The sequence below is a fragment of the Polypterus senegalus genome, chromosome 11 (assembly GCF_016835505.1).
Source record: "Polypterus senegalus isolate Bchr_013 chromosome 11, ASM1683550v1, whole genome shotgun sequence".
Taxonomy (NCBI): domain Eukaryota; kingdom Metazoa; phylum Chordata; class Cladistia; order Polypteriformes; family Polypteridae; genus Polypterus; species Polypterus senegalus.
In genome coordinates this window covers 21,163,109-21,180,366 of record NC_053164.1, presented here as the reverse complement: position 1 = coordinate 21,180,366, position 17,258 = coordinate 21,163,109, and the positions used below count along the sequence as shown (strand labels likewise).

Here is a 17,258-nt window from a genome sequence, read left to right as displayed (position 1 = left end):
TAGATGCATATTTTATTATACCTACTTACCTTTTATCGACATTTATCTATCTCTGTATTTATTGTTCTAGTATCAGAATGTAGTTTAAGTTAATTTGTTTTGGTTTCAACAGATTTTTTTTTCATATTTTTGATTCTTGTTTTCTTTTTTTCACATCTTTGCGCCACCCTAGGGGGGCCCGCCCCACAGGTTGAAACCCACTGTGTTAAGGTAATGTTTATATTCTGTTTAATGTATTTTTAGTGGTGGGTGTTCTTTCTTTTACAGTACATCTGGTTTAATGGTGAGGACAGTTCAGGCTCACTTTTTTATACACATTACCTGAATATAGAGTACTTATCCTAACAGGAGAAAGCAGTTTATATATTGATAGGTCATAAAAATTAAAATTGTAAATCAGTATTGCACAAAACAATTTATATGAGATCATAGCTACTTACTGTGGTGGTACCTGTAATGGAATAGGCGTGACCTTTGACTAAACCTTCTGGAGTTTCCACACCGACCTCACCAACATTTGCTGCCTGGAAAGATAGTTTCAAAATAATAATAATAATAATAATAATAATAATAATAATAATAATAATAATAATAACAATAATAATAATAACAACAATGAATCTCTCAGGTACACTTAATCTAGTTCAGGTGCACAATCCTAACAGTTTTTGAGCCACTCAGCCAAAGGATGTCCTGATTTATTGCTCTGGAATTTTGATGATATAACGTTAGTCACAGCCGATCATTGTTGTGTTGAGTTTGACCCTGTCAGATAATTCATGTCTGAAGCTACTGTATATCATCTCAAAATTAGCTCTTAAAAATTGCGGTTGGACCTGCAGTCTTATTTCTATAAAGGCTGACATTGCCAGAAATCAACATTTTGCCACTTTTATGAGAGCCAGGTAGAGTCTTGTTAGTTTATGAGGATGCTGCAGCTTTAAAGACTAGAGTGCTGATCTTGTCAGATGATGGAGTTCTGCAGTCCTTTAATGCTGGAATGTGATCTGTCAGAACAGCACAGCTGAAACCTTTGATGCCTTGAATTGTGTGAAACCATTGGGCGTCCAATATCTGAACAGAAAATCCTTGCAAATGCTGAAGATTTTTTCTCACAGGACCAAGCACAGTTGAGCTTCCACTTTCTTACCTAATAGGAATAAAGCTGACGGGCTACACTTCATGATGGGATTGAGATGAAATCTGATAAAGATTCAGAAGTGCAACACTTGACAGAATCAGTCCTTATAGTCTAATCATCCATCCATCCATTATCCAACCCGCTATACCCTAACTACAGGGTCACGGGGGTCTGCTGGAGTCAATCCCAGCCAAAACAGGTTACAAGGCAGGAAACAAACCCCGAGTAGGGCGCCAGCCCACCGCAGGGCACACACACCCACACAATGAACCTAACCTGCATGTCTGTGGACTGTGGGAGGAAACCCACACAGACACGGGGAGAACATGCAAACTCCACACAGGAAGGACCTGGGAAGTAAACCCAGGTCTCTTTACTGCAAGGCAGCAGCGCTACCCACTGCGCCACTATGCCGCCCTAGTCTAATCAAGTCATGTAAATTTATTTACAGTATTAAGCATATTTGTAAGAGTGCTGCATAGTCAGTCAGTCAGTTATTTTCTAATCTGTGTAGTCCTGAAATGGGTTGCGGGGGTCTGCTTGAGTCTACCCCAGCTAGCATTGGGCACAAGGTAGGAACAAACCTTGGACAGGGCACCAGTCTATAGCAAGGTGAACACACACACACCCCAAACCCCAATTTACCTGACCTGCATGTCTTTGGACTTATATTAGAAACATATGAAATGAACAAAGACAAAAGACAATAACAATGAGAAAACAATATAGGCCGGTAAGCTTAACAAGCATCTCAGGTAAATTAATGGAAGGAATTAAGGAAAAGTTCGAGCAACACATGGCAAGAATGGGAGTTTTACTGAACAGTCAGCATGGGTCCGAAAGAGGGAAGTCATATTTTACTAATATGCTGGAATTCTATGAGGAAGCAACAAAAGGATATGACCAAAGTGAAGCATATGATATTACTTACCTTGACTTTCATAAAGCATTTGATAAGGTGCCACATGAGACGTTGGGCATCAAACTAAAAGAAGTGGGAGTTCAGGGTGTGGTTTGTAGATGGGTGCAAAATTGGCTAAAATGCAGGAAGCAGAGGGTGATGCTGTGAAGAACCGAATCAGAATTGGGTAAAGTTAAGAGTGGTGTCCAGTAGGGGTCAGTGCTGGAGCCACTGCTATTTTTAATACTGTGTATATAAATGATTTGGATAGGAATATAAGTAACAAGCTGCTTAAGTTAGTAGATGACACCAAGATAGGTGGATTGGTAGATAATCTGGAATCCATTGAGTCATCACAGAGGGACTTGGACAACATGCAGGCTTGGGCAGATTTGTGGCAGATGAAATTTAGTGTCAGTAACTGTAAAGTATTATATGTAGAACGTAAAAATGTAAGGTTTGAGTACACAATGGGAGTTCTGAAAAATTGAAGGCACACCTTATGAGAAGGGTTTAGGAGTCACATTGGACTGTAAGCTATTGACTGCCAGACCGTGTTCAGAAGCCATTAAGAAGGTGAACAGAACGTCAGGTTATATAGCGCCTTTATGTGTCCAAGGAGGTTCTGCTCTACTTTATAACACACTGGTGAGGCCTCATCTGGAGTACTGGGTGCAATTTTGGTCTCCAGGCTACTAAAAGGACACAGCAGTGCTAGAAAAGGTCCAGAGAAGAGCAACTAGGCTGATTCCAGGTCTACAGGGGATGAGTTATGAGAAACGATTGAAAGAGCTGAGCCGTTATAGTTTAAATAAACGAAGATTAAAAGGTGACATGACTGAAGTGTTTAAAATTATGAAGGGAATTAATTAGTCCAGTGGATCGAGACTGTGACTTTAAAATGAGTTCAACAAGAACATGGGGACACAGTTGGAAACTTGTTAAGGCTAAATTTTGTACTAACATTAGGAATGTTTTCTGTAGGAACTTTTTTTCAGGATCCAGGGACATTTTAGAATCTCACAAAATTTTGTGGTGTGAAGTGTCTAATGGTAGTTAATATCCTGGGGTCAACGGTTTTCAGGACTTCATTATAAAGGCATAGGGGTAGACGATCGAGGGAGCACAATGATGGCTTCATCTAAGAAACAACATCATACACCCAAGAAGTGGAAATGGACTCAAACTGAAGAAAAGAATAAGATGGTGAAGGTAACAAGAAGAACTGCATGAAATCTGTGACCTGAGTTTATTATTTTTTGTCAATGAGGAATTCTCAAAAGCTCACACACATTTCAGCAGTAACCTCAGTAACACCTACAGGTGGGGCATTATGTTGTGTATTGATGTTATTGAAAAGAACTTTAAGCCAGTGAGATTTTTTTCGATTAAGTTAGAGAAATATTTATTTTTTGCATTTTTTAAGCAGCTTTTGAGAATGCCATAAGAAATCTGAATCCTGTCTTTTCCCACTTTGGCTCAGCTTTCCTACCCTCAACTCCAACCTATTCTTTGGACTTGTGGCATACCTAACTCAAGCACAATTGTTAATTTGAAAGATTTCCTTACTTCACAGAATAATATTGTAAATTAGTTAAACTGTGGTATTCCAAACTGAAAAATGTAGGATTCTGATAAATTGTAGGAAGAGACCCCTGCCCTAATATCTGCACACTTTCATTACCTGAGGGGATCCTGGTTCACAGTGATAAAGCTATAAGACTCCACTGCCAGACATAATAAAATTTAATGGTGAAGAAAGCTTGTTCCTACAATGGCGGTTTCAGTTTTCAAAGGGACTACAGAGAAAAGCCAAGCAAAATGACACCTTTTATTGGCTAACTAAAAAGATTACAATATGCAAGCTTTCAAGGCAACTCAGACCCCTTCTTCAGGCAAGATGTAATACAGAAAATGGCACATCTCCCTGCCCACAGAAAAGATGTAAAATGTGTGCTTACATTTATAATACAGACCGTGCATTTATACCACACTGCCGACTAGAACATCTCATAAAGGGATCATTTTCCTGCAGATCAGATAGATAGATAGATAGATAGATAGATAGATAGATAGATAGATAGATGTGAAAGGCACTATATAATAGATAGATAGATAGATAGATAGATAGATAGATAGATAGATAGATAGATAGATAGATAGATGTGAAAGGCACTATATAATAGATAGATAGATAGATAGATAGATAGATAGATAGATAGATAGATAGATAGATAGATAAGGCACTATATAATAGATAGATAGATAGATAGATAGATAGATAGATAGATAGATAAGGCACTATATAATAGATAGATAGATAGATAGATAGATAGATAGATAGATAGATAGATAGATAGATAGATAGATAGATAGATAGATAGATAGATAGATAGATAGATAGATACTTTATTAATCCCAAGGGGAAATTCACAAATGTTCTAATATTGTCTAACGACTTCTCTGCATGAAATGTCCTGACACTGCACTCTATGTGGGAGAAACTGGACAAACACTCCGCCAGAGAATGAATTAACACAGATTCCACATTAAACGTGGCAGCACAGATGTTCCTGTAACAGTCCACTTCAACAGCCATGGACACGGTGAGAGGAACTTTAAAATCACAGTGCTTATGGGCAACTTCAGAACACAGCAAGAGAGAAAAGAATGGGAAGTTAAACTCATGCTAAAATTAAATACATTACAACATGGCTTGAATACAGACAAGAGTTTTATGGCCAGGTATGAGGATTGTTGACATCTCTCAGACTGAAACGGACAACCTGTCTACAGATCCACATTGTTTTGAAAAACTCGTTAGAAACTTCAAAAGACTTTGTTGGACAGTTATCTTATCCAAAGATCTTGACCATACATTGTTCTTCTCTCTTGTTAAATGAACCGTAGCCTGAATGAATCTATTAATTTTTTACATTTAAGATTTCTCATTTAAAGATTTACCAATGTTGTTTCGTGTCTGAGTGTGTATATAAACACAGGGAACTCCAGTCTCTCTATTACATTGTGCCTGAAGAAGGGGCCCGAGTTGCATACTGTAATCTTTTTAGTTAGCCAATAAAAGGCGTCATTTTGCTTGGCTTTTCTCTACATTCATAATTACTAACACAGTACAACATCCTAGTACTAAAGGGACTACATAAAGAATATGGCCAGTTCTAAAGCTATTAAAGTCCTCCACTATCTGATAGCCGCAGACTGCAAGCAACTAAAGATACAGGATTTTATTATTTTAACAGCTGGGTCAAACTGTAGACTTAGAATCTCAAACAATCAAGCAAACCTAATCTATAATTAGCCTTATTCTACCGGGTCAGACGTCAGTAATGTAACTCAATAGTATTCAAATATCTGACAGCTATAAAGCTGCAGGCCTTCCCCTCTATGATAGGATCAGCCATAGACCGGAAGCCATTAAAGCTGCAGGATTCTGGCATATTACAGGATGGAACTCCAGAGCAGTAAATCTGCCGGCTTCCATTATGCAACAGGATTAGATACCAGAAAAATAAAACTGCCAGACTTTAAAACCCGTCTGGTTCAGAATCTACAGCATTAATGTTGCTGCTTCCTACTTGGGAAAGTTTGAAAATCGAAGGGGACAAAGTGATGGAATGTAAGCAGTTGTGAAACTTGTGAAGCTTTCCATTACTGGCTGCTTCAAACAACTGATCGCTAAGATTCTATCATCTGAATGGATTAATGTCCGGCAGGGTAAGTTGCAGACTAGAAACCTCAGAGGATTAAGCAGAGTTAATATTCCAAGTATTTCTTATCTGGCAGCATCAGACTTCAGTCTGGTAAAAAGCTACAGGGTTGTAATACCTGGGGGTTATAATGAAAGAGGGAAACCCAGCAACCAATGCCGATGTGGGGACTACAATTCCCATCAGGTAGCAGGAGAGTGCTGGGGCTGATGGGAGGACTCTGTTATCACCATGCACAAAGATTTGTAACAGCCAAAGTGGGATCTCATCAAAGACTGCAAATCCAGCATTTTCTTCTCAACTAAGTTGAATAAGAGTTTTTGTCTTACTGGATTACAAAGAAGAGACATCAGAGACCACCAGAAAGAGCTGATCCACCACAGCAACAGCTGTTCCCTGAGTATGACGGCCATCAGAGTGACCAGACCAATAAAAGGAGTACCCACCCACAGAGATCTGGTCAGTCCCAGGTCTGTGCACCTCAGAGAGTGCTGCCAGTGAAATGAAGAGGAAGATGGTCATCATGCCGGAGAGACAAGAGGTTGCACGTACCTATCCAGATGGGCCATCTCAAATAAGGATCCATGTGCTCCCGTGCAGCTTGTGATGCCACAGCACCACACCAGACCTGACCCGATTGGCTATCTGGTGATTTTGGCTCTCCCAGGGATGAGGCTCCCGAGAGCTCAGCTCATCCTCTTCATAATGCAGGAAGCCTCCCTGTGGGCAGCCTCAGCAAAGCTACTCCCACAGAGAGCAGACAGGAGTCTTGTCTGCTGTTTCAGAGCTGCGTGAAGTTTTTACGGTGGCTGGAGTGCCAATCCTGCCGCCAACCCCCAAGTATTCCCTGCAAGATGGAGGACCATTTGCAGGACCGGATGCAGTTTAATGTCATAGCCAGGATAAGGCAAGTGAGGCACATTACCTGCATTGTGAGAAAGTGCCAATTACAGCACTACGGCCATGTGGCATGATTCCTCGTGGTTGATCCTACTCACAGGATTCTCATTCTTGTGGAGCCGAGCGGAGGACCAGGCCAAGGGGACGTCCATGTACCACCTGGCTGGGGCAGACATATGGTCATTTCTGGAGGGTGGGAGTGGACCGTGTGTCTGCTTCAGGGTCTCCAACTGGGATCCCAAGCTGCTTGTTCGTGTGGTGGGTGCAGCAATATGCTGTACCAGTGTACACTTCCCAACCTGACCTGACTGGATTACAGCTTTTTGTCTAAAAGAACATAATTTTAACTCATTGTGGGTTGTGTTTAGCCATGTTGAATTTACAAAGATTTTCCCCTGTTTATTTTCATTTGGACCCTTTTTCTGTGGAATATACAAGTCCAGAAGAAGTGTGTGATGTTAACAAACCCTAAAGTCAACACTGTCATACACCTGCATATCACTACTAAGTGTGATAGAGACAGGCCACGATGAAACAGAATGAAATGCAATTTTTCAGAGCATGTCGAGTCACTGTTATTGTAGAAGGACAATGCCCAATGATGGCATTAGTAACTTTTACTGTTTCTTGATGGTAGACACTTATTCAAGTCCAGTTTATAATGAAGCACTTACAATTTTAGGCTTTGATGCTAATACAACATTGTGGTTTGTAGTAATTTCTATGTCAACATTGAATGAATGAATGAATGAATGAATGAAACGTGAATCAACTTTACAATTTTATTGAATACCATCACTGGTGCCTTCTCCTGTAGTAATACAGAGACTTGTAGCGATGTCTGTGAACCCCAGTTTCCTCTGCCCCATCTCACTGTAGATGCTTTCAGCAATGCATGGACTCAGCTATTCAACAGGCCGTCCGGTTTAATAGTCAGTCAGTCATTTTCAGACCCGCTTAATCGAGACCTGGGAAGCGACAGGGTGCTTGAGCCTGTCCATGCTAGCATAGGCACAAAGGCAGGATCAAACCCAGGACTGGATGGCAGACTATCACAGGCCGATCACAGCCCAACCAATTCAGGATCATCAATTCACCTAACCTGTTTGACTTTGGACTGTTGGAGGAAACCAGAGCAGCCAGAGGTAATCCACGCAGACACGGGGAGAACATGCAAACTAAGAGGCAGGGAGGAACCTGGACACAAACCCTGGTCTCCTTACTGTGCCAACCTCCAGATTATTAAGGTCTTGTTAAACATCTGCTTATGACGCCATACTAATCTGGATCCTGAGTTGATTTGTCGTGTGTTGGTTGCGGCAATGCACTGCATCAGTGCGTGATCCTAACCTCCTCCTCCTCCTATACCAGACCAGCAAACACAGGAAGGAGTTACCTAAATTATGAAATCTGTTCACACACCAATACTGTCACGACTTCAAAAGCCAACATAAAAAGTCCTAACATAATAAGTGTAATGTCCCTTCTTCCAGTCCACCTCAATAAAAGGATAAGCGTCTTTGTGTCCTTCTGGTTTCTGTGTCTCTGTCATTCTAATTGATGGGGCATCACAAGCATTTATAGTAATTAAATGCATTGCATTTTTCATTCCAACAGATGGCACATCACTAATATTAACAAATCTTTTACAAATCCCTTAATAAATGACACACACTGTAACAGAGACATTTGCATTGCATTTGTCATTCCAACAGATGTCACATCACACACGTTTGTAATAATACATTTTATTACTACAAATGTTTGTGATGCACCACTTATGGGAATAAGAAATGCAATGCATTTGATAACAACATGCATTACAAAATACTTCCAAACAGATGGCGCACTACCAGCATTAATGTCGATGTCTACGTTGATTTTTTAAATTTCAGCTCATCTAAGACAGGTAGTACAGCTGGTACATGATATAAAATATCTGGAGTTTAGGGTGATCAATACCTGTATGAAGCAGGACAATAGAGTACCCCTGGACAGGGAACGATTCACTGCCCCCCATAGCTCCTCAGGGCTCTTTGATGACACTAGTACAGTCTCTCCAATGCCACCCGTGAAGTCCTCCAGTGCTTCTGAAACACTACCAGCCTTCAGACTGGCATAGCAGCCATTGAGCCTATGGAAAAAAAAAAACAGACCCATTGAGATATAAGAGCTGCCCAGCATGGCCAGTTCAGTCTGACAGAGACTTCTGCTAACAGGGAACTCCATGAAGAAGGCCGACTGTTAAGATCCACTCACTTTGAATATGCCTTTTCCAGCAGGGCACTCCAGAACTCCGTTCGGGACTTTGATCGGGTGAACAGCAGCTTCTTCTGCGCTGTAGGTAGGCGGTCATCAATGACAACCTCCATCCACTTCCCATACTGCCAGAACTGACAAAACAAGTGAAGGGTAATGAAGTCACTGACAGCCACTACTGACAGGGTTGCCGTCTGCCTTCCTATGCCTGAATGCCTGATGATGCCATTTTCCTTTCCTAAACAGTAAGACTTTCTGTTTTTTTATTGTTTTTTTTTTAGTTTACCATTAGAATATAGTTGCTTAAACCTGTGTCCTTTGTAGCATGAGCACCAATCAAACCCATTGAAGTTTAATGTCTGGATTCAGATCCAGGACTGGTCTGCGGACTGTCTGTATGGAGTTTGCACATCTGCCTTATGTTTACAGGGGGCCTCCAGAAACTGTGGATTTCATCTCACGTCCCACAAAAGTCTAGCTAGTGGCTCCAAACAGACCTGGTGTGACAATTTAGACAGACTGAGGTCTTTTCCAGGACTGTTTCATGCTATGTATTTAAAGCTGACCAACACTGTTTCGTTATAGAAGCATTTGAAAAAAGAAAGATGATGATGATTATTATTATTAATAATAATAATAATAATAATAATAATAATAATGATACTAATAATAATAATAATAATAAGAAGAAGAAGAACAGTAAAAATAAGAGTAACAAAAACTCTCAAACAAATTCAGGATCATGATGGGCTGAAGCCTACTCGGATAGTGCTGGGGTGGTCTTAGAGGATCATCCCATACAATCAGTTGTTGGCCTATTATTATTTTTTTTTAATAAGAAATTAATATTATTTTTATAAATACACACATTATCAGGCAAAAGTTTGGAATCACCCTGTAACGGCCGACTTCCTACCCAGCCAGGAGCCACACTACCATGACCTGTGGCCTGGATGAATTACTGAGAATAACCCATCAATACCAAGCCGTACCTCTAACAAATTAACAAATAATAATTTTCCCTCCTCCCCAACCGACAGTTAAAGATCAGCAATTGAAAGCAAATACCGTATATACTCGTGTACCTCATGTAAGACGCGCACCCTAATTTTTACAAAGAAAATCGTGAAAATCGTTTTGCCCCGTGTACGACGCACGTTGTGATTGTATAAGAAGCGTTTAGAGAGAGAGAGAGTGTGAGCGATAAAGAGAGCAAGAGTGCCAGAGCAAGCGAGCGAGCGAGAGAGAGTGTGCGAAGGCGCTGAAAGAAGAGAGAGCGCTGAAAGCGAAAGCAAGAGAGAGTGTGCGAGTGCGCGAGCGAGCCCAAGCAGAAGAAGAAAACATTACAGAATTACATTTCCTCGTGTATGATGCACACCTGATTTTCTAATGATAATTTTCAGGAAAAAATGTGCGTGTGGTACACGCGTAAATACGGTAATTAAAATAAGTGTGGAATATATTAAATATAATACAATGACAAAAATACATAAATATAAATCCGCGATGTAAAATATATCTACTTATATAAATATATATACATCCCTCCACCAAAGCAGCTAAGTGAAACAACCCCTGTACCATAATAAAACCTCCCTTGCCCCTGCAAACGTATAACAAACACAACAAACAAATAATAACAATGTATGACTACTGATTGACAATGAACATGAAATTGAGTCCAGGTAAAATCACTGTTCAGAATACGGATGACTGATCAAAATGGATGTGTTTGAATCTCCCAAAAAACAGAACGACCTCACCGTGCTTTTTTCGGAGGATGGTGAAATATAATGTCCAGCCCCGGGGTTTCTTGGCGATGATGGTGTTGATATGATTTTGGCAGAGTGAGAATCAAACTGGAACCAGGCGCGATGAAAAAAATAGCAGAATGATGTTCGATCGATTGTCGGTACTTGAATTCTCTGTCTCACTCCCTCCTTTTTTTTCTTTCCCTCCTGCTGGTTTAAATGATGGTGAACCAGATGTAACTGTTAAAATCCTGGTCCTGACGTGTCCAGGGGGTCGCTGCCTCCCTGCAACACACTTCCCCATTTCTTATTACGGGGACGACATTTAAACAAACACACATTAGTTTAAACGGGGTGCTGAGACGAGACGCGACTGAGTGCAACACAATAAACAACAATACCTATGTGGCCCCGCTACAACCCAGAAATTTTCATGTTTTTTAATTTTTGAATCAAAATACCACCTGGACCCACAGCAGTTTGTCTAATGGACAAAAAATGGAGAAGAACGTGCAGTTATCTAATTGCTCCACAAGGCTTATTCTCACCTGGACACATATGGTACCACTGTGAGGATTGCATTTTTTTTATTTCTCCAAATCCTTCAATACCACCCAGCCATCCCTGTTAAGGGGTAGCTCAGAGATATGCAGGTGGATGAGCCTGAGGTGTTCTGGATAATGCATTATCTGTTGGGCAGACAGCATTTTGTAAAATCATGGACTGTGTTTCTGATATGGATGTGAGCAACACTGGAGTACCACAAGGTGCAGTCCTGTCTGTTTATCCCTTCTCACTGTATACCTCAGACTACAAATATAACACCGGATCATGTCACTTGCATTCTGAGATGATTCTGCACTTATGGGGCGTATTGATAAATGAAAGAGACAGAGGATAGTGGTCAGGTGGAGAACTTTGTTTCTTTATGTAGAAAGAATTGTCTGCAATTAAACATCATCAAAACCAAGGAACTGGTCATAGACGTTTGACACACTCTAGCCTCCAGCCTCTATGTCTGGTCACCATTCAGGAAGTACAAATACTTAAGGATACTTGACACATCAACAACAGGTTGGATTGGTCTCATAACACAGATGAACTATACAAGAAAGGGGAGAGCAGGATCTTCTTTCCTAGGATTCAGTGTTCTTTTAATGTGGGAAGTGACATCCTTTTACATCTTCTACAGCTCTGTGGTGGCCAGTGAGATTTTCTACACTGTGTTGTGCAGGGCTGGTAAAATCACTTCAACAGAAGCCCACTGAATGAACAAATTAATTAAAAGGGCAGCCTCAGTTTTAGGATGCACTCTGAACCCCCTAGAGGTCGTAGCAAAGGAGAGAATTAAAACAAAACTGAGTGTCATTATGAACAACACTGCACATCCTCTCTATGACACACCAACACTGGGGATTTTCAGCCAACAAATACTACAGCAGACGTGTGTGAAGAAACACAATGGGGTCTCCTTTATACCAACAATAATACTCCGGAATAATGGCTCACAGGGATTGAGGCTGCCAATCAGTAGTTTTCGTTCTTTATACTCATCGTGGTGTTTTCAGATCATAGTGTATATATATATATACAGTATATATATATATATATATATATATATATATATATATATATATATATATATATATATATATATATATATATATATATATATATATATATATAAATATATATATATACACACATACATACATACAATATATATTTATTGTGACAGAAGACCGGGGACCTTGCCCCACCAGGACACCTGGAGAGCGGAAGGACCGGGAGAGAGGCAATACCTTCTCCTGGATACAAGAGGGCATCCCCCCTGGTTTGCATTGGAGCCACAGGACTGGAGCTTGGAAGCTCAATGCTATTGGGGACCGTGGCTGCCGCCAGGGGGCACTTGGACAATTCCCAAGCCTTGGACTGCAGTAGTTCCGCCACACCTGGAAGTGCTGCCGGAAGAGAATCCGGGTGCACCTGAAGTGCTGCAGGAAGTGCTGCAAGAAAATCATCAGGGTGCACCTGAGGCACATCCTGGTGCAACATAAAAAGGGGCTGCCACACTCCATTCGGGGAGCTGGAGTTGGGTGGCAGAGGACAGAGCTAATGTGGGAGAGGAGTGGAGGTGGCAATGGAAAAGAGATGGAAAAGGAAAAGAAAGGACTGAGCAGTGAGTTGTTTATTGGTGATTTGAGCATTGAGTGAAATAGAAGGAATAACTGTAAATAAAAGCGTGTATTTTTGGGACCTCTGAGTCTGCATGGCTGTCTGTGTTCGGGGTGTCTTCCACAAAATACTGTATATATATACTAGCAAAATACCCGCGCTTCACAGCGGAGAAGTAGTGTGTTAAAGAAGCAATGAAAAAGAAAAGGAAACATTTTGAAAATAATGTAACATGATTGTCAATGTAATTGTTTTGTCACTGTATATATATATATACATACACACACACACACATATAAACATATATATATATACATATCCATACATATATATACATCTACACATATATATACACACACACACGTACATATATATATATATATATATATATACATATACACAGTCTTTGGGGTGCGAGCAACTGTTGCTGGGGTGCCAGAATCCATGAAGGAAGAAAATGAAAACATTATTTGTACAAAATCTTAATTTATTTATCCATTCCTAAATAATTAAATGGGCAGGCTATTTCGTATCAGTGCAATATGCTGTTTGTTAAAATGGATGACTCCCGCTCTTACGTGCAAGTCTGCCTGGATATTATGAACTATCGTATCTGTTCAAGTTCTATTTAAATTTTAAATAGAAGGAATTTTTATTTAGTCGACAGAATATTATTCCGGAATAAATCAACTCAAACCTTAAATAACTTATAATATTTTGCTCTCCATAAAAATATATCCTGTCTAAATTATACAAGTTAGAAATAAAGTAAACGTTAAAAGAACAAACATTCAAATTTCTTTACTCTTATGTAATTTTATATAAAAATAAACTTAAATTTTAAATATCCCAAAAGATTTTGCTCTCCATAAAAATATATCCTGTCAAAATTATACAAATTCAAATATGAACATGGTGCATAACAAAACCTGGAAATATAAATAAAATGTGTTCTTTTCAGCAATAACAAATCAAATCATTCAGTTGTCTTTGCTCATATGTCATTTTATCAGAGCTGGACGCCTGGCATCTTTTTGGCAACAAGTTGTTTCTGTTTGGTGTGAGGTTCTGTGTTGTGGAGATTCTCAGGATGGACTGCAGGTGCTCATCAGTGAGGCGACTCCTGTGTGCTGTTTTGTTAGTCTTCATCACTGAGAAGAGCTTCTCACACAGATATGTGGTACCAAACATGCACAAGGTTCGAGCCGCATGTAGACGGAGCTGGAGCATTTCTGCGGGAATGGAGTGAATAAACTGTGCGGGCCGTGCAGTATCGTACTTTGCCTTCAGTGTGCCATTACACTGCAGCTCAATCACTCCCATCTGAATCTGCACAGGTGCAGTTTCCACATCGACAGCAAATGGGTTGCGAAACAACTCAAAATTCTTTTTTTGTTCTTCAAAGTCACCAAAGCGCCGTGCGAACTCAGTGCACAGTGCGCTCAGTTTATCAGCAAAGTGCGTATTTGGGAACACCGTTATGCCGACTTGGTTCAACATTACTTGGCAACAGGGAAAGTGGGGCAAGTTGCACTGGTGCATTTGTGTCTCCCATAAAAGTAGCTTCACTTGAAATCACTTTGTGATTTTGCACGGTAAAAACGTCTGCTGAAGTGTCAGATTCTTCTTTAACTCTTCTGCTTTCTGTATCTTGTGCATTGCATTCAGGTCTTTCAGGTTATCTTGATGTTTTGTCTCATAGTGCCGTCTTAGATTAAATTCTGTAATTATAGCCACATTAGCTCCACAAATGAGACACACGGGTTTACCGCAATGTCAGTAAACATATACTCAGCCTCCCATCGGTTTTTAAAGGCTCTATGTTCAGAATCAGCTTTTCTCTTCGGCATCATGTGGGCTAGCTTCGCAATAACTTGCAGCATCATAAGCTAGACTTGATTAACGCGTAAGTGTTGCAAGGCAGCTGAAGCGCTGCATTATGGGATCTGTAGTTTATTGTGTTACCAGCACTTCATATCCCCGGACCATTAATAACAATAATATAGTATATAAAATGATCTCGCAGGCCGGATATAATTACACGCCGGGCCGGCTGTGGCCTGTAGGCCTTGAGTTTGACACATATGGACTAAATAGAACTTGAAAAGATATATTTTTTCAAATGTGATCGCAATTCAGATCGAGTTGACGCGCACTACAGTACATCGAGCCCGCGTGCTATTGTGGTTTTGCCTGCGTGCCTCAATAAGTTACCCTCCCCTCGCTCTTACTTTTTTACCGTTCATCTAATGAATACACTGAGTATGGCTTTACCAAAACAATCATTGATGGCGAATAAAGTATCCATTATTCATAAAGCTTCAATTGGTGATCTGTCTTTCTGTTAACCGCATATTTTTCATACGCCTCAAACCAAGGGGATGCGAGGCTAAAATGAATCGGAAGCGCGTACATACTTAGTGCATCCCCTCTCGGGAATCGAACCTTGGAAGCCGGCGCTAGAGGCGAAGCCTCTACTATTGCACCACGGCGCGTGGTTTGTCTATTTGAGTGTAGCAGTGTAATTCAGTTTTTGTTCAGCACTCTTTGGAACTGTTGCTTTTTGTCTGCGCACTGCGTCAGTTCACGTGAGCCGCTGAATATGGTTTTATATGTCACTCGCTCGCTTCTAATTGTTTCGCTGCCTTCTTAATTATGTAATGTATGTTTTCTTCAGCGGTTTTTGGAGCTCTTCCTGGTTTTCTACATACTGCGTGATTATGTGGGAGGAGTGATGATGTCACACGAAACTCCACCCCCCCCACGGCTTTCGAGCTCAACTCCATTACAGTATATACAGAAAAATAGCTTCCAGTTATATCCATTACGCGTAGAATTTCGAAATGAAACCTGCCCAACTTTTGTAAGGAAACTGTAAGAAATGAGCCTGCCAAATTTCAGCCTTCTACCTAAACGGGAACTTGGAGAATTAGTGATGAGTCAGTCAGTGAGGGCTTTGTTTTTATTAGTATAGATTGTGGTGGACAGCTGGGTTGCCCATAGAGGAGAAAGATGGGGGAAAGCAGCTTCTGAGGGACACTACTACACCCTGCTGTCTCTGCAGCATCATGGTACCCCAGATTCCCAAAGGGCACAATGGGATTTGGAGTTCGGCTTCACAGCCCTGCTGGGTACCGTGGGTGCCGGCAGGAGATGCTGAAGGGAGACCCGAGAACCTTTGTTTTCCATATAGCTCGGAAGTACTACCAAGTCACGGAGACGGAAACACAGAAGTCCTTCCGGGCTGAAGAAAAATACAATTCTCCATCTGACCCGGTAGTGCAGACGAGTCACGTGGCCGGAAGGACAGAAGCACTTCTGGGTTTTTGCCTTTACTGCACTATTGGCATGTAGACTTATCTTGCTCAACTGGAAGAATCCTAACTCTCCTCTTTTAAGTCAGTGGGTAACTAATATTTTATATTATTTGAAATTGGAAAAATTCAAATTCTCACTTAGAGGATCTGTACAGAACTTTGTCAAAACCTGGCAGGATCTAATCAATAACATTTTAGAATAAGCTCTTAAAGCACTGAGGAAGCAGATTATCGTCCCATTTCTTTTTCTTCTCCATTTATCTTTATCCGCTTATTAAACTTATCAATTTACTTATTTTTACTAGCTTTAAGTTTTACTCTGTTGGCCATGCTCTCTTTTCTCAGGGGTGGGGGTTGATTTGCATTAACTCCTATTTTGGTAAAACCTCTGGGTCAAAGACTATTTAAAAGACTGGTGGAGACCCAGCAGGCGAGCTGGAGTTGGGAGGGAGTGGGAGACAAAGCTTGCTGGAAGGTGTGGAAGAGAGATTTGTGCTGATTATTGGTGTTTGCCTATTTATGGTGGTGGAGGTGCTTCATGGCACCATTATTGAAGGAGAAGGAATAAAATATCCTTGCGGTGCACCCTGTGTCAGCGACTGTCTGTTGGGTCTAATGGGGCAACAGCGACCCCTGGTGTTCACTATATATACAGTATACAGTATATTGGTACATTTTCCCTCAGCTTAAAAAGATTTAAATTTCTTCTTAATAAAACTTTTAAGGCAGTACTTTGCCGCTGCGAAGCGCGGGTATTTTGCTAGTGGCGAGTGGCTGAGGCTGCTACCCAGCCGGGACACCCAGGAGGACCGGAGGAGGGCTTGCGCCTCCTCCAGACCACAAGGGGGTCATCGTCCTGGTGGCTTTGTGGACCACAGGTACAGAGATTTGAAGCTCAGCCTTTGTAGGAGTCCGTGGTCACCGCCAGGGGGCACCCCAATGCCTATGGAGCCCTGGACCTCTGCACTTCTGCCACACCCGGAAGTGCTGGGGGGAAGAGGATCAGGGACACCCGGAGTGCTTCAGGGTGTGCAGCTGGTACTTCCGCCTCACTGACGAGTGTTGGTGGAGGCTTGTCTGGAAGCA

At 41.1% G+C, this 17,258-nt stretch overlaps 1 protein-coding gene across 1 annotated transcript in view; it reads right to left on the bottom strand.

Moving 5' to 3' along the window:
• The window catches only part of capn12 (calpain 12), a 137,289-nt gene that overhangs the window by 68,847 nt on the left and 51,184 nt on the right, over positions 1 to 17,258 (bottom strand). Inside the window, exons 4-6 of the mRNA XM_039768143.1 lie at positions 8,930 to 9,063; positions 8,633 to 8,804; positions 441 to 524 (exon numbers count right to left, since the gene is read on the bottom strand). Coding sequence (XP_039624077.1) covers positions 441 to 524; positions 8,633 to 8,804; positions 8,930 to 9,063 — 390 coding nt within the window. The remainder of the gene's footprint in view (positions 1 to 440; positions 525 to 8,632; positions 8,805 to 8,929; positions 9,064 to 17,258) is intronic.